Here is a 27,649-nt window from a genome sequence, read left to right on the forward strand (position 1 = left end):
AGTTCGGATACCACTTTCTTTCTTTCTTATCTTGATTATTATCACACTGAAGATGTCACTTACCTGGTTCTTCTAATCAGCTCTTCACCTTTATGTAAACTTGAAATTTCAAAGAAAGAAAAAAAGGGTTACTTATGAGGTCTCAAAAAGATGGAATTTATAGATTACTAATTAGACTTTCGATATGGATTAGACCTTCGAGAAAGATAGTGAAATGAAATAAATCCTTGAGGAAAATAACCCGTTCGTATAATATATCGCATGGGTAATTCTTTATGCCTCAAGCTATAGATAGTGCGTCGTAAGAAACTTTTTTCTAAACTCTCTTTAGGCATTAAAAAAGTCTCTTACCTAATGAAACAAAAATATCAAATAACCATTATCCCTTTAAAAAAAAAACGAAAGCTTAAAAAAAAGGTTTCAAATAATTGCTATTCTAAGTGTATATAATATGCTTTTACCCTGAAAACTTCATAAACTCGAACACCACTTTCAATTATCGAGGCTAATGTCTACTATCACTGAAAGTAAATAAAATTGCCATTCTAATATTTTGAGATGAAAACTTCACCTTAAGAGCCCTCTAACCTCGCCATCTTGGATTTTAGGTTAAATTTTTAATTTATGTTTCCCTGATTTTTTTTTTTTTTTTTTTTTTTTTTTGTACTTAACAAACTTTTTATGTTTCAGTATTATTAGACAGCACAACACCTTTCAAAAAAAGGTGGAAAATAATGGGGTTGTTTTATTAAATTAGGAGAAATAACTCGTGATAATTTTTAGAACTTCTATGAATTTTTTTCCTCAAAACTTTAAAACAATATAATGACGCGTTTTGTGGTTTTGAATAAGTATTTTAGAATAACACGTTTCTCAATTTTTAGTTTTTTCAATTTAATTTTATAACAGTTTTAATTGATCTAAAAGAAAGGTGTATGAAAAAGGAGCATTAAAAAGGTGTTTATCAAAAATGTAAAAACAGACAACTGTATACTATTTAACTACCTATCGTAAACTGTTAATTTCAAAATTGTATTGGTAAAATTTTGTCAGAAAAAATTGATGGATTATCTAAAATGCCGCACTCTTTTATTTCACAATTTCAAAAGATACCGCCAATTAGAGTAAGCATCCATCATTAGTTTATTTGTGAAAATAAAATAAAAAGGATTAAAAGCATATTTAGAATTTTCCCTCCCGATCTTCATCCCTTCAGCTGAGTTACGTCGAATCACCAAAAATAAATAAAATCGTAATTCTAATAATTTTCCAGGGAACTTCACCATACAATCGATTCCATCCTAAAACTATCTAGACGATGTCGGACAACCACAGAAAGTAATAAAAATTGTAATTCCATTATTTTGAGATGAAAACTTCATCTTAGCACTAGATTGCCCAACAAAGTCAATTTGACTGCCTTTTAATTTCAATTAGAAAAACAATTTCTTAGAATTATAGTATACACAATTTCTTAGAATTTTGTGACTTTTGTACAACGTATAATTTTTTCATTGTTAATATTTACTAATAACTTGTTATATAACTGTAAATAATATATAAAATATTAAAAATTAATTTTAAACAAATTTCTTTACACATTAATTATTCTTTCACAATCCAGTCATTTTGACTGCTTAGTTACGATTTATAATTTTTTTTAAGGAAATCTAATGTAAAACATGTTTAAGAAAGTTTTAAAAGTCATTATGTTTCATTTTAAGGTCATGTTTTATGGTTTTTAATGCTTTTTTTTCTTCACTTTTTTAAGAATTTTTCGATCATCAACCCTAATAATAAGTAAATTGTATGGTGAAATATGAGAATGAAATTCTGAAAGGAATGATTCTTAATAGAAGGGGTGAATTCAGAAAATAAAACCGGTGTTTATCCTAAAATCATAACAAAATATAGAAAATTTTTTTTTTTTTAAATTAAAGCAATTCATACAGATGGGCACTTTTGAGAAAATACTCAGGGGTATTCCGTGTGTAAAGAGCATTTTTCTGTTCTCGTTTAGTACGGATTTTACTGTAGATAACTATGTTTTATAGTATACTAAACTATTAAAAACTTTATTAATATACATATATTTTTACAGCTTCCTCCTCTTTAAGTGAAAATCATGAAGTAAGAAATCTTTACAAAAGTTGCGATGAAAAAGATTTTGGTCGTTCTCCTATTTTTCGCACTTTACCACGTCCCTCGGAAGTTGAACATCTTCGTCATCTAGCGAACGGACCTTCGCCCTCAGCACATATCCCTTGTAGCAATGTAGTCCTTGAAACAGATGGTGACCCTACTTGCACTAGTTCAGAGACTACGCACATCTATTACAAGCCTTTACAGGTAACATTGTTTTTTCTTAATTTTTTATACCCATTCTTCAGTCAGTTTTGTTCTTTTAATACTTTTCTTTTTGGCTTAATTTTTTTTTAAAATCAATTTTCAAAACAGTTCATTTTAATAATACTAAAAGTAACAAACTATTTTTCCTTTCCTGTAGTTTCTTATGGATACGATACTTTTCTTAACGGATCAATTTAATACCAAAGTGTTTTCAGTCATGATGACTCAACGGTTAAAGACACCGAGTAGTTACAGGGTTGTCACAGGTGACTAAAATGCAACTATTTTCTGTATGAGGCGACTATGTCAACTTTTTTTTTGCCTGAAAAGGCTAAAAAAAAGCAACTATTTTCAGGAAAAGGCGACTACTAGGAGACTTTTCTGTACTCTTAGCGTTTTTTTTTTAATTTTTTTTATAAATCATAGATTGGGTTGAAATCCTGCTGCCCGTGGGATCATCTGAACATACCGATTTTTTTCTTTCTTAAAAACTAAAAAATTTTGAATTAAAAATCGGAGTCATCAATTTTTAACTCGTTCAATTTGCACAGATTCCATTGTAAGTCTAGTTCGTTTCTCGATCACCTAATGCGATATTACGATGCGCAAAGCGAATTTGAGTAATCACTTTTCACAAATATATATATATATATATATATATATATATATATATATATATATATATATATATGGGGGGGGTGATCTCGTATTTTTCAAGAAAACTATCAATCTCGTTATTAACAAATTCTAACCCGTTATCTGTTCTAAATCGTTTGATTTTCTTATTAATTGCATTTTCATACATTTCTTTAAATTTACAAAGCATTTCAAAAATATCATTTTTATGCTTCAAATAATAAAAAAAAAGTACATCCCAGAAAAATCATCCACTAGAACTAAAATATATCTTTGAATTGCCAAATGAATCACAATTTATTGGACCTGCTAGGCCCGCATGAATTAACTCTAATATAGAATTACTTTGTGCAATATTAATTGTTGGATGACTCTTATGGGTTACTTTACTTTTGTCACAAGATTCACAATGTCCATACTAAATAATGATTTTAAATAAGCAATTTCCACTTCACAAGTGAACCTAACCAACCAGGGATAGGTGGTATGCTTCAAGGGTGATTTTTTTTCTTGCCAAGGATGGCAAGTTTTTTCCATAATAACTGTAGTTCTTTATTAAGTATAGTAAAGCTTTATTTTATATTTAGAATTGAATAGACATGAATTTAAATCAAATATTACTAAATGACCCACTAAATATAAAAGTAAAAATATTATGATAAATAGACACGAAAAACTCAAACACACAAAGTTCGATCAAAGTTAAAGGACCCTTAGTGGAATCTTTGACACTGTTTGCCTTCCACAAGAGAGCCAGTACCTGGATTGAAATTGAACAATTTTAGCTGCAAGTGTCCACAGCCCATGGGTCGGAAACCACTGATATACACTATTAAAAATCATGCATTAAATTAACAATTACAAATAGAATACCAATTTGTATAATCAAACACTAAGTATAAATATTCAAACCGACTCTTGAATTATATTTTACTCAGATTTTAAAATTCCATATAAAAGTAAAATGAACAAGATAATAGTTTTTTTTTTTTTTAAAGACTTGATATGAAAATTCTAAATTATTGAAAATTGATTTTCTGACGATTTATTAAATTCAATTTGTTTAAATTTAATCTAAAACTATACTAAACTCAGTGGTACAGCCCATAGAGGGCCAAGGCCTACTGTGCCCATCTAACTTTCTTGACCTTGGGCTCTGGGATGCAGGAGCAAATGTTCCGGTTAGGTGGTCAGCCGAAAGCGGAACCCCTAGTGTTTAGTTCCCATGCATGCTTGGTACTCATTTATCGACCCACTGGTGAAAGGGTAATTAAATTTAATCAATTCTCATTATAATTATTGCTAAAAAATTGTATTGGTTCTCTATAGTTTCTTCCGCTTTGCCCAGTTTTCTCCGATTTTTTCCAGTGTCCTAGAAGAAATAGGTTTCTTTAAGGAAAAAGCCAACCTTGATTCCTGGCAACTGACATAATGTGATGATTGATTTCATTACTCTATATCTCGTTCCATAGAAACCGTGATATCCAACAAAGACCATGATAGACACTTTTCATCATTCATGTTCACACAATGGGGCAAAAAAAATAAAAAAAAAAAATGGATACTGCATACTTCTTGCCTGAGCCAGCATCATTTATGCATTCCACATATTACACGACCCCTTGTGCTTATTTTATAAGCACAATGCGTATAGTTTCATTGTGATAGCTATAGTATCAATCATTTCTATATGAACTGTGATCCTAGTAACTTATTGTTTAAGGTAAATGACTGACTTTTGTAAAGCAAGAATTTCTTTTTTATTTAAAGTTTATTATGTAATGATCTTTTCATCTTTTTATTTTTCATGTATGAATCTTTTCATCTAATTTGGATTTTAATAAAATGATGAAGATGCCATCAAGTGTAGTACCTATTGATGTTAGTGGACAATCCTTCAGCAGAATGGCTAGTTTCAGAAGATCCCTCATTCATGTAAGTTAACTGATATAAAAATGTGCATGCTTAGTAAATAATCTAACTTCAGCAATTTGTCTCATCACTGATAAATATAAAGTAACCTGAATTAGACTGACAGTTTATAAATATTTTTAAGATTAAAACACAGAAAAATCGTGTTTTTCATCTCAAGTTTCTGAAAGATTATACTGCTCCTCTACTATTAAATCACTGTGTGTGTTAATTTCATCCTCCAATTGCAACATGTGATAGCAGCTGATGGTGAACATTTAAAAAAATCATGTTATTTTTTAATTGCTTTTCTATGATTTAAAGGTTTACTAACTTCAGCACGATCTGTAGAAAAAATTTTCTCACTAAAATCCGGAATTCTGTAAGGAAAAATATATACCCGAGTATCAAGTTTGCATGCAAAAAAGAACTTAACTGAGTTTTCTATAGACAAAGATAATTCTCTGATAAGGTTCTCAATCGCATGAGACTTTTTTTCACATGCTAAAAAAATTTTAAGAAATCGCAGTCAGTGAGAATGGCCTTTTAACAGTTTTCCAGTTTACATTTTTGAAAACTGCCAGTCTAATTTAGGACAACCTGTATTTTTCTTCTATTAGTATAGTACATTTTACCCTACTTTCATATATTAGAGTGCATTTTACCCTACTTTCATATATTACAAGATCTACATCTTGGATTAACTTACTTATCTTTTACATAATTATTTAAATTTAACATTTGAAAGAAAATGCAGATTGAAGTAAGGAAGATATATTTTTACTTTATTTACCTGTTACAAAAGGTTAGTTTGACGCAACGTTCCATGAATTACAATAAACATTAAAATGTTATTTCAACACGTGTTGTTGAAATAACAAAATACATCGTTAATCAATTAATACAGTTAGTAATCAGAGATGAGTGAGCAGGAATCATGAAAGCATATGATTAAGCACATTAGTTATGTGATTTTCACAGAGGCATGTACACGGCAAAAAAAGGAATGAGCCAGAATCCTTTTGTATGTCACTGAAAATATTATTGTCAAACAAATTTGGGTCAATAATATATGCCCAATTTGATGCCATATGTGAACCCAACAGGGGAGCAAAGTTTAATCAAAAAAGGCTTCCAATGAACATAAGTTTCTCACACTTGCCTTGACTCTTGGCTGGTGTGAGCCAACCAATTCTTGGCCATCTAATCAACTCTAGGCCAAATCATATGCATTTACTGGGAGGCAGTAATTGTTTCAAGTTGAGCAAATTGAACCTTTGATGCTTGAGTGGCCTTACCATACCATAAAGCTAAGCATTACTTTGCCTCAGAAGGCAAATCTCTACTAAATAAAGTTTCTGTCTACAAATCCAATCAAGACACCATTATTCAAGAGAAGTTTACATAGAGGTTTACAATTGTTTAAAATAAAGTTTTCATTATTACAGATGAATTTCATATGATTAATTCGAGATAAAATTGCATTTCTGTAGATACTTAAAGAAATTAGAATTCTAGTAAATTAAATTAATTTGTTGATAAGAAATAAAAAGTTCTTTATTTAATCAAAAACATAAATTAGTAACACAAAAGTTTTGGACGAGTTTATGTAATAAACATATCAAGGAAGTCTGATGAAAAATTAGACTGGTTAGTTTTTACCAGAGTTATTTCTCCTGGATATATAGTGTTTGCAGAATCAACAAAATGAATACACAATGAAATCTTCAATAAATCTAAAGCCGTTCCTATTGCAGCATTCTTTTCAAAGTAGTGTAATAAAGGTTAGCTAGAATACATGAAAAATTAGAACTTTGTGGTATGTCAACAATCTGAAGAAGAAAGACACCTTCACCATATAAGTAAAATGAAAATTGAATGAATGATTAAAATAAAAGTAAATAAAAATACAAAAAAAATTACTATTTTTAAAATGCTCTAGCTAACCTTTCTTTACACTACAAAATGCTGAGATATTTATTAGGAAGGGCTTCGGATTTATTGATTATTTTATTGTATTAATTTTATTGATAGTGTAAACACTACACATCTAGCGAAATTAATTCTGTTAAAAACAAATTAGTCTCAATTATCTTAAGAAGTCCTTGATTTATTCATTACTTTAAACTCTCCTAAAACTCAAATTGATGTTTTTGTTTAAAAAAAAAATCATTCTATCAACAAATTAATTAACAGGAATTCTAATATTTATATAAGTATATACAGAAAGCAAATTTATCTCAAATTAATTTCCTATTAAGTTTATTTGCAATAATAAAAAGCTTATTTAAAGTAATTAATTTTTACTTAAATTTCACTAGAATAGTTGTATCTTGATTGGATTTGTAACAGACACTTGATTTAGTAGAGGATTGTTTTTTAATGTGAAGTAATGCTAACCTTTATGTAATGACAAGAACACCCTAGCACTGAAGGTTTGGATGTCTCACCTTGAAACATAATTAAGTCTATATTTCCGATAGATTAGTTTGGTTTTGTGTATTCATTTTTTGAATATTTTTTTCTTCCTGAACTTTAGATAGTTAAATTCTAAGTATTTTTTTTTTTTTTTGGCTTTTCAATTTTGCATATAAACTAATTTAATATTCAAACTTGAAACATTTAACTCTAACCAGAAAAATCCAGTTTCCCTTCAGTTGAATATATTTACTTCTACTTCAATATTTTGGATCTTAGTATATTATCTACAGTTGACTAATTTTTGTTTCGTGTCTATTACTGACTCAGGACAGTCGGGAGTATAGTTGTGATATTTAGCCACCGATTGCAGAAATTGCCCCTAAACAGACAGCATGGTAATACCTCCTGATGACGCTGCCATGTTGTACAAGGCTTTCCACTTTTCTTCTTTTTTTAAAAATTTTTTTGTGCAGTGTTTTTGAATACTAATTAAATGGTTCCTGCATTCTTGATGTTGATGGTATTTATGTCAGGTAATTTGTGTATATATCAGGGTATGACTATATGTGTATATATCAGGGTAATACTAACAAATGTAATTTTAAGAACTTTTTGATGTTATGAATAAAGAATAAACATAAATGAATATAGAAACTTAAAAATAAAACTTTTAATTGCAATAATAATATTAAATAAATTAAGGTTTAAATTGTTTTCACAGACAAAACGCAGGTGACGTGGTACTTTTGGTTCTAAATAGAAGAAAATGGCATTGCTTGATTTTAAAACACTATCACCTGCGCCTGGTTTAAAGCACAATAACCTAAGTGTATTTACTCACCAGCCATAAACATCTGATCTCCAATGAGAAGCTGGGGAGTGGAAATTTTGGCCCTTGATAGCTACATATATATATCTTTTTAATAAAATTAATTGATAATTACAAAGGAGATAAGGAGTAGAGTAGTTATTGGAAATGAAACTATTTTATGAAGAAAAAAAATTATTATATATATATAAATATATCTTGTTTCTATTTGTATTACCAATTTTTTCTTTAACTATGCACTTTTTAAAAAATATAGATTAAGTTTATTGTTAAACATGTAAATAAAGTACATGCATTTAAAAAAAAATTTGATTAAAGTCTATCAGATTTTTTTTTTCAAAAGCATTTATTAACTCAAAAACCATGTGAACTCAAAAATGCATTCTTAATACTGATGTGTCATAGTAAATGTCTGCTAATAATAAGCAGTTAACTGAATTGAACTTCATTTTTAGGTGGATTTCTTTATAAGGCGGAAAAGAAAAGACAAACGAAGAAATACCGTTGCTGAAGGAGACACAAAAGAACTGAAAAATGCACTTCAAAATATCATCAATGAAGAACATAACATTGTACCAAATGATACTTTTTCAAAAAAGTTGACTTCTAATAGCATTTTTAAACCAGCAGTGAGAAATGACATCAAAAAAGTTACCATTCAAGAAACAAATAATAATTTTCCTAAAGATATTACATTTAGTAAAGATAATACTGAGAAAAGAAACTGTTGTCCAGAACAAGACAAAGTCTTAAAAAATGGCAGTATGAAATATGAAATAAAAAATAACCATCATTCTGATAGTGTGATTAATAAAAGAAAACCAAAAAGTAATCTACCAATCTCAACCATATCTGCCGCAATGAATGTTGCGGTTGAGATGAGGCAGCTGAGTGGAATAGAGGATTCCAGTAGTAATCAGAGTTATAGCAGTGATCAAAACTCTTCAGATTGTGATAAGGAAAAGGAACATTCTACTATCACTGGAGAAGATTCTGGATTTTCTGATAATTTTAAAAACAGGTATACAACTAAATGTCTAACATTTAATGAAATTTTCAATCAAAATCAAATCACTTCAAACAAAATTTTGATTTTAATAACTTCAATAACCAAAATAAGCATTTACATAACAGTATAAAATCCTGTAACTGATTTCAATGGGCCAGATAAATCGCTTTTTAATAATAAAAACTCATAACATAGGGTTGCACAAACTTTATGAATGAAGGGCCACTTGTACACAAGTTGAGCAATGAAAGACCGTACGCTCAAGTATTTAGACATGTTGACAACAATTATGATAATTTTAATATAAACATCAGTGCTTTAGGAACAATTCCTTTTATCAGTCAACTTAGTAATATAATTGCATAAAATTAACTCTTTTAAATGTTAAAACTCATTCAAAACTAAAATAAATACCAAACTAAACAGATAGTTTAAAAAAAATATATGTTTTTTTTCTTATCAAACAGTGAATTTATTGAAAAAAGATGGGGAAAAAGCAATGGTTTTTTTATTCGATCACATGACATAAGTTTAATTTAAATTAACTGTTATATTCATGAATGAAAATATTTTATTGAGCAATATAAATTAAATATTTTAATAAAAATTTTTTTATGGGATCTAAAGTGATTTAAAACAAAACAAATGCATTATACCTCAAAATAATATTCAACATTTAGATTGATTCAGTTCAGTTCAGTACATTTTTAACTTTAGGATATATATATTTAGTGAATTGTAGCAGATTTTAGGTTAAAGCTATTTATTAAGCTATTGCTACAAAAAATTAGAAGCAATGTTAAAAAACAGTAAATGGTTTAAAAATTCACATTTGAATTGTAAAAAGTATTAATGATAAGTATGATTGCATGGACGAACAGTTAATTGGCCCAAGAACTGCAAATAGGAAATATTACATGAAATTTGCGTAAAAAATCATCAAAATTTGATCAGTGTAAAAAACAGTAAAAAGAATAAATTCAGGTTTTATAGCCAACAGCAACAATCTCCATTTCATTACAGTCATATAAAAAAAAAAACTTAAAACTTAAATATAAAAAAAAATACTTAATACTTAAATTGTGTAATTACTTAAATTAAAGGATTTAAAAATTAAACAATAAGGTACAAAAGCCTGCTTTATTACTAAATATTGTTGCCACATACTTGGTAAAGACACCATAAATTATTTGAAATAAATTTATAAAAAATAATTAAAAAGTTATATCCTACTCACAGAGGGAAAAAAAATCAGATATAAAACCTAATTTTTTTTGGAAACTTGAAAAGAGTTATATAACAAGTTTTAAACTAAAAAGGAAATAAAAAGCTATAAAATATAAAGATGCTTCAGAAAATTCGAATGCAAAAAGACTGGTAAATGCACAAAAATTTATAAAGCAGTTAAATTTATTCACTCATACGTTTTTTTAAATCATATGTTCCAAGTGCAACATGGGCAAAATAATGTTTGAAGATTTTTGCAAGAAAATATGAGATCAGACTTGGCGAGCTTCAAAGTACAGTGCCAAAGAGGAACCCGGAAATCGACAATGTGGAAAATCGCCCCCGGAGCATGGTTAAGTAGGCTGGATGCCTTATGTGCCTAACAGTTTGAAAAGCCTAAGTGTGTGTAGGATAGATTAAGTTTTTGTAATAGCCAGGGATAGAATAGCAGCATAATCATTTTGTGTATTTTGGAGCAAATAAATTTAGTTTTTGGAGCAGATTGGAACCAACACTCTTTGGATTCAGAAAAGCATAGTGCTTGTAAAATAATATTTTTGAGCATAAAAATTAATACTTTATATCATACTTAACAGAACTTGGAAAAAATGCATTGTTAAATAATAAAAAAATAGAATAGAAATGCAAAAAAAGAATTACTTAAATAAACAAATAATTACTTTTTGAAATTTATTTCCATAGCCTTACATTATTTTTCTACAAATATGCATTTTAAATATCTGAATAAGATAAATATGCCAATATTTGGAAGTAACAAAAATTCCTATTTTAAATTACACTTATTTGCCGCGACCAATAATATAAACATACAATCATCAATATATAAAAACCTTAATGCAGAGTCAATTCTAAAAGAGAATTTGTAGGAGTGCACAGCCCTGTTAGTTTTTTTTTTTTTTTTTCCATTTCCGCATGGTTTTGTAGTTTACAATATCTTTATTACAATGCATAAATTTTGAATGCCAATAATTAGTTTTTATACATGCTGGATTCACTACCATTCCATCATAAAGCCATTTAATTTTCTGATTGATTTTTAAGTAGTTTCTCACTTTTTGATATTTTTAATTACATATGACACACAATATTATTATTAGATTGAGCTCTGCATTTCAGTAACAAATATCTGTTGCCTATTCATTCAAAAAAAATTTTTTTGACACCGTGGTTTTATAGTAATTTTAAGTTTTACCATATTTTTTTCAGCCACTTGAACTTTTTTCTAATTTCAAAATTTTAAACACAACATGTCCAATTTGAAGGTTTAAATAACCTTTGACTTGATCTATTTATGCTGATTATATACAGGAGTGCATAGTGTTTTTAAAAAGTGCTATTTTTGACTTTCGTTTTTTATAAGCCCCTAAAGGTGCTTTTTTCATTGGGTGTTTTTAAAAAGCGCTTAATTTTCCCTTTTCCAAAATGGGATTTTTTTTCTTTACCATATTTTGCGTCGAATTACTCAGAAAGCGTGATTTTCATATTGTTCTATTCAACCTTTTCATAATTCATTCAACCACAATCTATTTCGACATATTTACTATCGGTCTGTAGCGTATGAAAGTGCCAAACATTTTATGAAATATTTGCGGATTCGAAAACTTAGGTGGGAAGGATTCATGCATTCTTATGAGCAACTCTGCTGCATTTTGCTAGATAAATAATCTTTTTAAATAATTGTTAAAAAAATGATTTATAGTTTTGAATATTTTTTTTTTGCATAATTGCGTAAAGTAATTATAAATTAAAAATTGAATGATTCACTCAATATCGAATGTATTTAAAATTGTGAAATTGGTTTTATGGTGGCTTATATAATCAGGAAAAGAATTCTTTGTCAGAAACTAGCTATTTTATCATGATCATGTAACTTAAAAAACTATTTTGCATTTTGTTAACATATGAATACTAGTTAACATATACTAGTTAACATATGAAACTATTTTATCTATACTATTTCATGTAACTTAGAAAACTGTTTTGCATTCTGTTAATATATGAAGAACTTTCAACAATATGAAGGGAAAAAAATTATTAGTGTGCATATCTTAATTTATAATATTTTTTCAAAGTGTTTAAAAGGTGCTTATTTTTCGTTGAAAAATGTGGCTACGCTATAGATTTTTATAGAATACTCCTTATTTCTAGATTTTTTGTAAACCTCTTTTTACTATTTCCATTATTTACCATTTTCAATTTTAATATTTTTAATGCAATGTTATATTATGACAAGTGATTCTGCTATACTTTGGAAACTATGGGTTTCAGGAACCAGGATTCCCATATTTATGGATCGCTTTTACAAAAAGCAGAGCCTTATTTAAAATATGAATTCTTTACCTTTTTATCCATCGATTAAAATGCACGTTCATAATTTTTCTCTATTGGTAGAAAAAACAGAAATTTAAAAACAAGATTAGTTTCAGAAAATTAAGACTTTTAATAAGAACTAATAAAATTCCTGCATCAAGTAAAAGCAACGATGTAATTTGATACAATAGAAAAAGATGCTCACTTTTTATTTAAGGTTTGGTAATATTTTTATCCATGTTAGAGATTTACCGTCTCAAGAGACATGTCATAACTAGTTGCTTATGTTCCCTCTTTGATCTTTGGTGTATTATAATGCTTAAACGAAATCAATGTGAATAGATGAATTAATATTGTTACTTTAGGAATAAATGCTCTATTCGATCGAGGAAAAAACACACCTAACTTAACATGTTAATCGACATTTAGTAAAAAATTACTTACTGTTTTTTAGAAACAAAACTGATTTTTGGCCAAAGTTAGGCTTTTTTCTCAATAATTGTTTTAGTTCAACTTGGGGGCAATCTTTGGAAAAAATGGTATTTAAAGCAGCTGGAGCAGAAATTTTGATTTTGGAGCAGCTTGGCACAATTTCAACAGCTGTTCCAACCCTGAATACCATAATTTTTTGTAAATTTCATCAAAGCAAAGAAGTTTAAATAATAAAGTCTTCAAAACATTAAAATTTTTGCTGTGACAGTTTTCATTATAACTCGATTCAATAGTATGTAGATCACAAGAGTATAATTTTAAGTAAGGTATTACCTCTTTTAGCATTTGGGACTGTATCTTTCAGTTTGCTGTTATCCCTCATATTCTGATAATCAAAAAATCATATTTGTCAGAAAAAAATCTTCTTCAGATAGTGTTACTTTTATTAAAAAGTAATGAAAACACTGATTAGCATATTCAAAGTATGTCTTTAAGATTATATCTTTATACATAAAAATCTGATTACAAGTTACTCAATGGTATAGATATTTTTAGCTGAATTCAGTTAGGACACATGCATCATGAATTTAGTCATTTAATACGCATAAAATTAAATTTATTGGAGACAATAAAACAATTTGGTCTTTTGAAGTTATAATGCATTTATATTTTTGTCATTTATCCATAATATAAATAACTTCTTCATTTCAGGTCAAAAAATAATTGCAAAGTTTCAAATCCGAAGGTTACAATCGGAAACAAAGATACAGAAGGTTTTAGCTCCGCCTCTTCCAATGCTACTTCCTTGGAGTCAGATGATTTTCTAATGAGCAGCGATGAAGATTCTTCAGAACTGATGGTTCAGAAATATGGCTCATCAACATCACTAAGTACTCTAAGTGATGGCAGCTTAAACAGTCTTTTATCACAGACTGGCACTGAAATGCATTCCAGCACAGGGACATTAACTAGTATTGGGCAGGAAAGGTTTCCTACACCACCTCCACCTCCTTTTGTTATTGTAGTTCCTAAGAAAGAATTAATTAGCAATACAACTCCAATTTTTTCAACAACTAATGTAAATTCAAAGAATCTGTCTTCAAAACCATCACCAAACCATGAAACGTCTTCCAGAATAAGCAAGAAGGTAATTTCCCCCAAAAAATCATCAAAATCTGATAAACTTCAACAAAGAAAAAGCTCAATAGAAAGCAACAAAAGCATTTTTACATCTTTGGTTAACAAGAAATCTCAAACTAAAGGCATGAGTTTACATTCTAAATCGACGATGACTCCGCCTTGTTTTGATATGTATGGAAGTAATTCTCCTCAAAAGATATCTTGGTCTTCAAAGTTTGTGAAAGAAAACTTACAACCATTGGCAGGGACAGAGCCAAAATCTTACCTTCAATCATTTTTACCCAGCAATAATCCAAAACCTGGCACCCACATAGGTAATAAAAATAAGGTAATAGACAATGTTCATAGAGAAATAACTGAAATTTCTACAGCTAACATTTCCAACACCAATTTGGACAATTTTTCTCAAAAAAATGATACAGAAATACCACTGAAATATGCTCATCATGTTGTTGTAACTCCTATATCCAGGCAAGATGAAGATAATAAAAATCTCAGTAAAAAATCTCTATTAGCAAATTATGATAAAGGACCTGAGCAAGAAAATGAAACTATATTAAAATCGCACTATTTTAGTCAACCTAGGAGTAGAAATATAGAAAATGTTACTCACAGTTCCCAAAAACTTCAACGACCAAAAACATTACAAACTGGGCAAAAAACAGCAGCTCGAGTTGTTCTTGATCCAGAGGGAAAAGTTATTTATAGTACAAATTCTCTTGATCGCCGTTTTTCTTACAAATATCCTAATGAACATCCTACAAGAAATAGGAATGAAAAATGTATACCTTCCCAATCCTCTATTAATATGTCTAAAAATACTAAATGTAACTTTAAACCTCACACGTGTTATCCACCAAAAAACTCCTTCATCCAAAAAATGACAAATGATAATCTTTCTTATTGTGATAAAAATATTAGTAAAGTAAACAACATCAGTACTTTCTCTAATATTCATCTAAGTAATGATAATTCAGGATTGCCTGGAATTCCATTACAAATTTCAAGTGCAGGTCAGCAGATTTATTTCCACAGTGAAACAGAAAGTCCTATTTTTACAAATGAGTCAAAAATTAAAAGCTTCAATTCTTCTGAATCGAGCACTCTCTCAAAAACAACACCCCCATCTTATGAAGAAGCTGTTGGTAGACATTGTCCACATATTGTAATCGCTGATCCGAATATATCGGGGCTACCGAAAATCAAAACTATGCTAACAGAAGAAAACATAAACTTGCATTTAGAAAATATAGAGAGATTAAATAAAATGCATTTAGAATCTATTGCAGACTCATATAAATCTTTGATATCCCCTCAAACAAACTCATCCAATCCTTTGGACAATAACCTAAGCAAGCTTCAAAAAAGTACCATGTCTACTGAAGATTTATTTGCCGTGATACACGATTGTAAAAAACGAATGAACATAAAAACAGACTCTGACATTTCTTTAGGTTCTTCTTCTCGTTCAACCTCACCATCCATCTTTAAACCGAATCAAACGAAAGGTATTCTTGCAGAAACTGGATATCTGTCCCCGAGGAACTCATCCAATTTCAATGACTGTAGGAACCGGCGAAGTTGGGCTGACTTTAGACCATCAAGTAGTTCCCCTAATGAAAGAAAATCTCTAGCAAGTGATAGACTTGGACGTACAAAACCAACCAGCATGCATGACTTTAAGATGTTGCTTTTAGAAGCTAGAAGCAGTACACAGACTTCTGGCCCACGAAAATCTGCAGTTGAAATGCTGAAAGTTTTTCCATTTCCAAAATCGCCAGATAGTGAAGTTTCACCTTTATCCAGTTCTCCTCATTATACACAGTCATTTTCTGTTCAAAGTTCACCAACATCACCCTCATATATTCATAATGGACATTCAACTGTGCCTTTGAAAAGACACAATAATCGGGCATGTAGCTCATTACAATCACGCTACACATTGTACCCACCAATATTTGAAGACTGTTCTGAAGAAGCAGAAATCAAAAGTGAAAATGCAACAAAATCACTTAATTAAAAAACTGTATAAAAATATTTGTTGAAACCTCAAGTTTTGGTGATATTTGTTGAAAAAGAGGTGATATTTGTTGAGCTACTGCTGTACATAAAAATTCATCTGACTTTTGTTAATCCTTGAAAATTATTTCTTTTTTTTTATATTAAAAAAAAAACATCTATGATAGGTGATATGTATCAAACTCTGCTTAGTGAGAAATAGTTTTATCTAGATATGAGATGAATAAAATTTTTACAAGTGATATACAGTTGTCCTCATTTAATTGCATAGTGAATAATGGAATAACCCATTTATAAGAATAAAATTTAACGGAACCAAATCATTATATGGGTCATTCTCACGAAAACTGTCATTTTTCAGTTTATAAAATCCCAAAAAAGTAAAGTGAATAAAAAGCTCTGAAACTTTTTATATTAATATAAATATGTAATGGCATTATAAAGAAAGTATATATGCTATAAATTATACTTAATATTTAAATTAATTAATTTATAATTAATTAATTTATAATAATTAATTAATTTAATAAATTAATTTTTTAATTTATTTTTCAAATTAATTAATAAGTAAATTAATTATTTTCACTATTTTAAAAGTGGGGGAATGACACTAATAGTGAGGGAATGATATTTTATTTTAATACATGTTTTAATCTAAGTTACATCTACCTAAAGTTTGAAAATGATAACATACTAAGTATATCTAATATTTATTATAATTTAATCTTATATATTTAATAGTTTTTACAGATTTGGGAAATAAAATTGGCTGGCACGATTGAGCAAAAAAAAATTTGATAATATACTCATCTTGAATCATTCCCTCAATTCAGCGTCATTCCCTCGCTTTATACACTAGTGAGGGAATGACGAATTCAATAAAATTTAAAAATAACAGTTAGGCCTAATTAATTTCTGAAGTCAATCACATACAATTATATTCATACAAGAAAGCAACATATAATTATCCACTTTCTCGATGAAGTAGTATTTTATTTTACTCTAAAAAATGACATGAGGGAATGACAAATGTAAAAAATTTTACCTGGTTTGATTCATTCAAATTTATTCCACAGTAAAGCTTCTTTAAGTTGAAGATGGAAACATACTGCAATTTTGTTCTATGATGCCAGTTGTTAACTTCTGAAGTTTTTATTAAAATATTTTTATTCTGAGAAGATGGCAGGTGATAAGAACATTGTTGTGAGGGAATGATGCGAAACACTGGGGACAAAGTTTAAAATAGTGCTGTGTTAATATTTTTATCAGAAATTAAATTTAAAATTGATTTTCTAAATTCTATATTTCAGTATTCTGAAATAAAAATCACGAATTTGTAAAAAAAAATTTTTATTTCAGAAACAATTTTTTTCTTTTTTTAAATCAGCAGTGGGGACAAGTGAGGGAATGACATATTGGTATATTTTAATTACCTAAAATAAATAAAAAATAATAATTGATAATTTTATTTTTATTCTTTTGTTAGCTTGCATTCTGAAGGACACTTTCACTGAATTTTTTTTTTCGTAAGCTGTAAAACAAACATAAAATATACTGGGGACATGAAAATGACTGTTTTTGTGAGAATGACCCATATATGAAACAAATGTTAAATTTCCTCATTTAAACCCATACTTGTTATTTCTAGTCCCTGCTTATTTGCATAAAGAAGAGCTACTGAAAAGTGAAAAAAAATTATTTTTTAAGAAATGTTTCACCAGTTAGAATAGAATAAGATAGGAATACAATAGGTGGTAAGTGAATGGGCTTTAGAGCGAAATAGTTTAAAAGTAGTAGAATGGAAGCAAAAGTAGCATTTGGAGGTTAAATGTGGAGTTTGACTTTGAACCCCCATTGCAATTCAGGTCTCATAATGGTTTTTCAGGCTGTAAACAACTTTTGATATTTAATACTTTTTAAAACATCAAAATTAATCCTTAAGCACTTGTTTCTTTTCATCAACAGTTAAAGACCAATTCTTTGCATTTAGAGTTTTAGAATTACAAAATATACCATTTGACACAAAAATTAATGCTGAGGTTGATCAATACTTTCAATTATTACTTTTATTTCAATTTTCTAATCACTTTTTGAATTGTGTTTCAAAACAACCACTTAATTTTTTTAGAATTATTTGATAACACAAGTGATGTTTCTATACATTCTACCCCTCTTCTAATAAAAGAAATCAGTTCTACAATACCAAAATCAATATTAGACTTTCTCATTCTATTATACAATTAATTCAAATTTTCTGATACCTTTTGCAAGAGCGGGATGTATTGTAGATCTACCTCCTTGTGGTGTACCTTAGGCAATGTTTATTTAGCAAAATGATCTATATTTCTGTCTTGAGTAACAGTGGAATCCAGGAAAATGAGGTGGTCTATTTCCAGGCAGAAGATCCTGAGCAATTTCCTCTCTTCCAGAGAACTAATTCCAAATTTCCTCTTAATAATGTTAAGTGTCTAATAAAGAACATCTTCAGGGACTCTTTCGGTGGATGACTAAAAAAATAGCAATTCTTATAAACCATGGCTCAAACAGACTCTTAATGTCCCTCAAAGACTGAGAATGAAATCTGTCACCATGTTTCGTCTGATATTTGGACAGGATTGCCTGAATAAACATCTATGTCGCATCAACGGGATTCCTGACTTTTTCTGTACCTTGAGTGATCTCCACAAAAAGATGGACTTGTCTCACCTGTTTAGATGCCCTGCTCTTCCCCAAACATCAGTTTAGGAACACTACTGGATTGCTCACTCTCAGTTAAAGGTTTATTGTTACCTTATTTGATCTTCAATTTTTTTTTTAATGAGCCATTGGAAATATAATAAATAAAACAAAAAACTTTGTCAAAAGTAAATTACCATAACTCCCTGCAGTAACATTTAATGACTTCAAACTACAAATGTGCATTTCACATTCCTCATAAAATCTATGTAAAGCTTTGGGTAAGTGCACTCCCGGTTATCCGGGTTAATCACCAGGACAGGTTGCACGGACAATCGAAACACACGGATAATCCGAAAACTCCTTTTACTAAAGAAAAAATCAGTATCAGTACAAAAAGTATAAAAATTACTGACATTTGCATGCTGTATAACATCAAACTAGGATTTTTCCTTTTAAAAAAATTTATAATACGTCTTCGCTATATATCGATACACATGCTTTACGAACTGCAGTAATGTCACCCATATAATCTAATAAAGTTTCCACAGAACAGCAAAATGAGAAATTGTATTTCCCTCATTTACTACATCTTCTGCATCAGTTACTATCATCACTATTTGATTTAACAACATAACGATGTCTTAATCTGTCAAATACTAGAAGCCAGGCTCACATGCATCACGTTGAAACTGTTGTGATGTCAATCGACGTCACCTTCCGTCATCACTACGAGTCAACGACGACAGTCTGTAGTTCCTGAATAGCGGCACTGCCGAAGATTGTAATTTCGGAGAAACTTTGTCAGAACGTTTGCGAGATCAATTAGTCTGCGGTATTCGTGATGAAGAGGTTCAAAGAAGATTATTGGCTGAATCCAAATTAACTCTTGAAAATGCAATTTCTGTTGCCGTAGCATCTGAGGTTGCGGCTTCCCAATCAAAGCATATTCATACCCAAAATTCTTCTTATTCTGAGAATTCGGATGTAGTTGATTTTGTACGTGGTAGGAACAAAAGAAATAATGCGCAATTTAGTAAACAAAATTCTAATGCTTCAGGTAGTAGCAAATCGCGAATTCAAAATTCTAAAGCGTGTTTTGGTTGCGGTGGTAAACATGAACGTTCTACGTGTAAATTCAAAAATGCAATATGCCATTCTTGTGGTCTTGAGGGTCACATTGTAAAAGTTTGTCGGAAGAAAAATAAATTTGAAAAACAGCGTGCAAATGAAATTGAAGTTCAACCGGAATATTTGACTGTTTTAAGTTCTCAATCTCCGTTTAAGAAAAACGTTATTGTTGAGGTTGATAAGGAAAAATTAGAAATGGAAATTGATTCGGGTTCATATTATTCGATTATTTCTTTGCAAACGTTGAATAAAGTTTTACGCTCTAGGAAACCCGCGATCGAAAAAACTTTAATTAAACTGCGCAACTTTTCTAAAAATGGGATTTCACTAGCTGGCCTATGTAAAGTTGAAGTTGTGCATAACCTTTTCAAATCTAAGTTAGAATTGTTAATTTCAAATAATCACTGTACGAATATTTTGGGGTATTCTTGGTTTGAACCCTTAGGAATTTCAATAACAGGAGTAAACGAAATGAGAACTGGAATTATAGAGAAAGTTCTTAAAAATTACGATGATATTTTTGATAACAAATTGGGTTCGTATACGGGTAATCCAGTATCGCTTCCTATAAATTCGGATATGGTGCCTGTTAGATGTAAAGTAAGAAGCATGCCTTTGGCAATGAGGCCCAAAATTGAAGCCGCCCTAGCAAAACTTCAAAGTGAAGGAGTAATTGAGGAAATTTCAAATCCAAAATGGTCAACACCGGTTGTTCCAGTGATTAAACTGTCAGGTGAAGTACGTTTGTGCGGTGATTATAAAATCACGTTAAATAAAGCAATGAACGCACATCCTTATCCAATTCCCGCGGTAAATCATCTTCTTTCTAATCTTAGAGGTGGAGGTTATTATGCTAAGATAGATTTGGCTCAAGCATATTTACAATTACCGGTTGATGATGCTTCCGCTGAAGCTCAGACTATCATCACGCATAAGGTAAAAAGACTTCAATTCGGAATTAACGTAGCCCCAGGAATATTTCAAAATTTAATCGAAGATTTGTTTTGAAATTTAGAAGAGGTTGTTCCATATTTTGATGATGTACTCGTCAGAGGAAGTTCGGAAGAACAGTTAGCCGCTCGTTTGGAATAAGTATTAGATCGTTTGAGAAAAGCGGGACTTTACTTAAAGCAAATGGGAACAAATGCTTATTTGGGGTAACGGAAGTAGATTTTTTGGGCTACCGTATCGATGCGAAGGGCATCCACCCCTCCAAAAGTAAAGTAGAAGCGATTCATGCTTTTCCAGTACCTAAAAATAAAGTTCAGTTACAAGCGTTTTTGGGTTTGATAAACTTTTATAATAGTTTTCTAAAGGGCGAAGCTACTAAAGCTGAAGTATTACATAGACTTCTAGATAGGGATTCAGTGTGGAAATGGTTTGAAGTCCACGATGAAGCTTTTCGATATTTAAAAGAATTGTTAAGTTCCGAAGCGGTTTTGGTTCTGTTCGATGAAAAATTGCCGATAACTTTAGTTTGCGATGCATCTCCGTTTGGCGTAGGAGCTGTCTTAAGTCATGTTCTTGAAAATGGTTGCGAAGCACCAATAGCTTTCGCATCGCGTACGCTCACGTCGACAGAAAGAAATTACGTGCAAATCGACAAAGAGGCGTTGGCAATTGTGTTCGGTATAAAAAAATTTCATCATTTTGTTTACGGACATAAATTCACTATTATAACTGATCATCAACCTCTGCTAGGAATTTTTTCAAAAAATAAGCCAACTAAAGAAATTTTGTCTCCGCTTATGCCGAGATGGTCTTTAATACTTGATGCATATGAGTATACTCTAATACATAGACCAGGGAAAAAGATTCAAAACACATTCTTTAAGTAGACTCCCAAAAGAGACTGATAAATTTGAGGTTCCCGCTCCTTTAGAGGTATTGTTTACCGAGGACTTACAAGATCCTCCGCTTCAGGCAGCAGAGATTGCAAAATGAACATTGCGTAATCCAATTTTGTCAAGAGTACTAAATTTGGCTTTGAGAGGATTGCCAAATGAAAGACCAGATAAAAAATTTCAGACTTTTTTCTCGAAACGTAACGAACTTTCTACCCATCGAAAATGCTTGTTATGGGGTAATAGAGTAGTCATTCCAGTGTGTGGAAAATCACGTGTTTTCCAGGCTCTGCATCTGGGACACCCAGGGATCAAAAGAATGAAAGCTCTCGCTCGTTCATACGTATGGTGGCCAGGCATGGACCACGACATAGAAGTGCATGTTCAAAGATGCCAGGAATGTCAACAGACACGTCATGCTCCTCCTAAAGCTCCAGTGCATCCATGGGAGATTCCAGAGAAACCTTGGTCCCATCTTCATATAGATTTTGCAGGTCCGTTCCAGGGACAAGAATTTCTCATCATAGTAGATGCCAGTGGATAGAAGTGCGTCATATGCAGTGGATAGAAATGCGTCATATGACTTCTACGTCTGCTTCTGCAACAGTTGACGTCCTGCGAGAAATCTTTGCTACCCATGGGATACCTGAAGTCATCGTTTCCGATAACGGAGGTCAGTTTCGAGCATCGGAGTACCAGATTTTCTTAGAGAGGAATCCCGTACGAAGGGTCATGATCGCACCCTGACGTCCGTCCGAAAATGGTCAGGCTGAAAGAACAGTCCAGACCGTCAAAGATGCCCTAAGACGTATTGTGAAGGGAAATTGGAGGAAGAGGCTTGCCAAGTTCCTTCTTCAACAACATTGTACTCCCACCACAACAGCAAGTGCTAGTCCTGCGGAACTGTTGATGGGGAGAAAGCTGAGGACCGTCTTAGATAGACTCCATCCAGATCTAACGGCTGAGAGGAAGTTGAGACAGGAGCAAGATGCGGATAGAAAAAATGGTGGTTCTCTTCCAAGATCGTTCATTGCCGACGATCCAGTCTTTGTGAGAAACTATGGACAGGGTCCAAAGTGGTTTTCAGCAACGGTCATCAAACCTACAGGTCCAGTTTCCTACCAAGCTGTGACTACAGAAGGCGAGGTAGTTAAACGTCATGTGGATCAAATGCGGAAGCGTATTCCTGATCCGTTGACTGTCCCGTCTGATCCTAATATAGCATCTCCACCAGCTACGAGTGTCGAGACTGAAGTACCATCTCCCATTCCTTCCAGTGCTGATTCTCAAAGTGTAGTAGTTGAACCTACAATACCAAATCAAGAGTCTTCTGTTCCTGTTCCAGAACAGACTTCCAGAACCATGAGGTCCAGACATACCATCGTCAGGCCAAGCAGGTTCAAAGACTTTGTTCTATCCTAGGGCAAAGGGGTGTTGTGATGTCAATCGACGTCACCTTCCGTCATCACTACGAGTCAACGACAGTCTGTAGTTCCTGAATAACGGCGCTGCCTTACCTTTCCAGAGAGTATATAAACACATTCCTAATAGATGTTCATCGCTAACCTTGATGCGTGCTGCAAGCATGTTATTGTTATGTTATGTTGTTTTATTAAACTTATACCTTAGTTATTATGTGTCCTACTTGGATACCACGAAGGATAGTTCAAAATACAATAGAAACCTACTAAACTAAACTCAGAGGCGCGACAGCCAATAGAGGGCCAAGGCCTATTGTGCCCATCTCAGTTTTCTTGACCTTGGGCTCTGGGGCAGATGTTCCAGTCAGGTGGTCAGCCGAATGCGGAACCCCCAGTATTTAGTTCCCAAGCATGCTTGGTACTCATTTATCGACTCATTGAAGGGTTGATTGATTGAATGTAGAAGTTTAATGGCACAAGATCCAAAGGAGGATATGCTGCGCCAAACAATTTGTTTAGTTAGATCTAATGGTAAATTGCACACAATAGTTTCATTGTCATAAAATAAATTAAACTAATAAAATTGTTTATCTCAAGACATGTATTTTTAAAAGTTCATAAAAATCAATAAAAAGCGTAATTCCATAAAATACACAGAAAAGGTAAAACGGTTTATGGGTAGGAAATAAAAGTGAATAAAATCAGATAAAACAGTTATATACAATATAAAATACCAATAGCTCGCAGAAATATGAAAATGTGATCAACTGAAAGGAAGTCAACCTTGCCCAGCCCAAGGATCGAACCCAGGACCTGTGGCACGGAGCGCAAAGACCTTAGATTCGAAACCTTAGATTTCTTTTGCTTGTTCGAGAATACTGTTATCATATTTTTCTTGAACATCTGAAGAAGATTGTTCATCAAGCGGTATGATCTTTCTCCAAGATCGGGATAACATAGATGATTTTACCTTTGACCATGCTGCTGATATTCCATATACTGCAATCCAATAACGAATATTGCTTCCAAAAATTTGGTAGTGTTATAATTTCATAAATCAAATTTTTTTAATCTTGAAAATGTTTCTTTTTAAATTTTTTTTGCGACTCCGGAATGAGCACAGATAATCGAGAGTGTACTGCAAATGTAAGCTCAGCAGCCAAAGAATATTCTTGAAATGAAGATTACCTCAGAATTTTGACTGAAACTCTAAAAACATGAGGGTAGATTGACAAGGAACAGGGCTGGACTAGCATGAGACGGCAGAAAACGATGGAGAAGAAGCATCTTATGGACTTGGTATTGATGGATTACAGTTATTTGCAAAATTTTATATATTTATATGATTTATTGATTATAAAACTTTAAATTTAATTTATTCAAAACTATGTTTCTCTTACTTGTCATAACTCTAACATTTTCAATCAATTTACTTCAAATTTTGACACAATGTTCACAATAAATATAGTTTTCCTTGTGCATATGGATTTTTTAATTGAGTTAAGTTGTTTTAAATAATTCACAAAAATGTAACTTGATTTATATCATTTTTTAGTTTTTTTTTTCAAAACATCACTTTGTGAAAAAAAAATTTCTTCCAAAATCCTATGTGCTACACTGAAACGTAAACTACATTCAAACAGCCTTTAAAAAACCAAAATAGAATCAAATTTGGACAATTAATTTTTTTTTTTAAATTATGAGTGCAACAAGTTATGAATAATTTAAAAAATTAAGTTATAAACATTATAATTTAAAAGCGCTATTTTTTTAAATTTTTGTATTTTATAACATGATTTAAATAAAGATTAAAATAAGCGTAAAAAGTTCTAAAAAAATTTATTAAATTTATCACAATTATAATAAATTTTATTAAAAAAAATTTCTTTTTTATATACTTCCATGTTCCCCCTTAACTTAAAAGAATTTTTTCAAACTTGGGGTCTCTGAAAACTGTTTAATTTTAGGCACCACAAAAAAAAGCTTTTTTTAATTTTTGCTACAATGAGTCAAAGGAATTTCCCTTGCAGGTACTTGATGGGATATATTATATAAAAATGATAATTGCTTTTTATGTAAGAACCTTTAAAACACAAATGTAAATACCTCTGCACTGGGATTCAATAGACTCTTTTTAATGTGATACTCTTTTTCAGCATGTTAAATTCATTCAGTAATTGCTACTTTCACCTAAGAAAAGATTTTATTGTTGACCAGAGGTTTTGAAAGGTGGTTGTATTTTGAGGGAGTTAACTACTTTCAAGAAAAGATTTATATTGATCGCTTTAAAAATTTCTGATAAAAATGAAATTCAGGAAATGGAATGTACTTAAGAAAGAATTATTTATTAAAAATAAAATAACAGTATATCACATAAATATAGTATCAAAAATATTATGGTATAAATAATAAACAACTTTATAAACTAAAAAAATTACAAATTGATAACTTTAAGATTCTTTAGACCTAAAAGAATGTTGACAACTAACAACACCAAACCTACAATTTTGAATCTTGTAGCCAGATAGGTTTTTCTTTTTAAGCATAGATTTTGTTTAAAAAATCTATAAGTATAATCAAGTAAGTGTTCAATAATGTGTCCACCATCCAAAAAATAGCAAGGAATAACATTCATAATTATAAGGCCACCACAAATACCAGCAAGATACCTATATTCATATTAAGGAACAAAATTTTTTAATTTAAATTGAAGAGCATACTACAATAACCAAGTAAATCTAGATTTACTAATTGCTGATGAGAGCCAAATGAAATTTAATAAGTCAATAAGTATACACAGTTTCCTCCCACACTGTTTAAGAAAGAACTGATTCTACATTCAACTAATCAAAGCAGCTTCCAGTTCATAGTCAAAAATGCAACAAAAAAAAGGAGGAAAACAAATTTTGAACTTACTTGTTATCAGACTATCTCCTCAATTAAAGTTCTAAGGCTGCAGTTTCCTAATATTAAAATAAAGTAAGTAATGAATTTATATTTTCCTTCAGAAGTATGCTAAATGTTGAACAATTTACCTCTTATTTTAGTACACCTAACATCGATCAGATACCTAACATTGATCTTGATATGCCTAATTCTGAAAGAAAATTAGAAAAGAAATTGTAACAATCAGCTGTTTGTGAAATAATTTTCTCAAAATAGTGCATTTGTTTTCTTAGTTAAAGGTATTTTTGGAAGAAAAAAAACTTTTAGGCATATCGAGAAAATTTTTGAGTTTCATCCAATTATTATGTAATACAGATTTTAATTTTCATCCAATTAAAGCGGGTTTACTGATTTAAAAAAATTAGTTGATTCAAAAAGTTACAAAAAATTACTTTAACTCGAGTTTAATCTACAGCAAGAAATTCTATGTCTTACAAAATTTCAGAGCTACAATTTACATCTAATAATATAATTTACATACTTATAAATAAAAAAAATTGAAACAGAATTTTTATATACTTTAAAATCAGGTGGCAATATACTTTATCTTGAGTTAAAAATGATAATAGAAAATATAGTTTTAAAAGGATACTTGAAAAAGTTTTCCAAATGAGTAATCAGTTCAATGCTGGGAAATTTGACATCAGAAACCCATGAACTAGTTTTAACTGAAATAGAATAGTATCATTACAATTCTGTAATAAATTACTTTTTTAGGAGTCCTTACTTTTTCAAAAGAAAAATCCTTATTATTTAAAAGACTGTCACCAGGAGATGTATTTAAAAAAAGTAATTAAACAAATAAAAAGATAAAAAGTTATTATGTTGCTTATAAATTAAACATCATAATATTAATCTGTTCAAAAAAAACAAAATAAAAATCAAATGCTATTGTTCTACTAGGTTCTAATTAAGGTTCATGCTGGATGTTTACACAAAAAGTCATATCTATATGGATAATTTCTAGTATTTTTTATTTGCTCATTATCAAATAACATTTTTAACAGTTCATCTATCACCAAAGGTTTGGTGAAAAGCTTATATCAATGTTGGATCTGTCGAGACCAGATGATTAATACTACAAATGGCTAGTTTTAAACATGTGTTGAAATTAACTTAGTTTTATATGTGTGATGAAAGATAAATATTCTTTCAACACAAATATAAAACTAATTGTTAATTTCTTGCTGAAGTCAATATAATTAAAAATCAAATTTGATAAATCAAAAATAAAATATAAAAGTACTTTAAATATGAATATTAAATCTTTCCAGAAAGCTGGAAAAATTGGTAGCTGGTTGGTTGGTTGGTCTAAGTAAATGCTTAA

At 30.4% G+C, this 27,649-nt stretch overlaps 2 protein-coding genes across 6 annotated transcripts in view; one reads left to right on the forward strand and one right to left on the reverse strand.

The window, feature by feature from the left end:
* Positions 1–16,546, forward strand: part of LOC107441411 (uncharacterized) — a 65,417-nt gene extending 48,871 nt beyond the window's left edge. For both annotated transcript variants that reach the window (XM_016054659.5, XM_016054667.5), the window contains exons 2-5: positions 2,102–2,349; positions 4,840–4,920; positions 8,602–9,167; positions 13,857–16,546. In XM_016054659.5, coding sequence (XP_015910145.1) covers positions 2,102–2,349; positions 4,840–4,920; positions 8,602–9,167; positions 13,857–16,305 — 3,344 coding nt within the window. In that variant the 3' untranslated portion in view covers positions 16,306–16,546. The remainder of the gene's footprint in view (positions 1–2,101; positions 2,350–4,839; positions 4,921–8,601; positions 9,168–13,856) is intronic.
* The window catches only part of S2P (membrane-bound transcription factor site-2 protease), a 67,231-nt gene continuing 50,644 nt past the window's right edge, over positions 11,063–27,649 (reverse strand). For 2 of the 4 annotated variants that reach the window (XM_087156195.1, XM_016054679.4), the window contains exons 8-9: positions 26,915–26,990; positions 25,703–26,045 (exon numbers count right to left, since the gene is read on the reverse strand). In XM_087156195.1, coding sequence (XP_087012321.1) covers positions 25,811–26,045; positions 26,915–26,990 — 311 coding nt within the window. In that variant the 3' untranslated portion in view covers positions 25,703–25,810. Of the gene's footprint in view, positions 14,174–25,702; positions 26,046–26,292; positions 26,340–26,411; positions 26,474–26,914; positions 26,991–27,649 lie in introns of those variants that run through there. The other 2 variants (XM_087156196.1, XR_015430985.1) reach the window with 2 other exon arrangements.

This window comes from Parasteatoda tepidariorum, chromosome 12 (genome assembly GCF_982258835.1).
Source record: "Parasteatoda tepidariorum strain Cologne lab strain chromosome 12, Ptep-v5.0, whole genome shotgun sequence".
Lineage (NCBI taxonomy): Eukaryota > Metazoa > Arthropoda > Arachnida > Araneae > Theridiidae > Parasteatoda > Parasteatoda tepidariorum.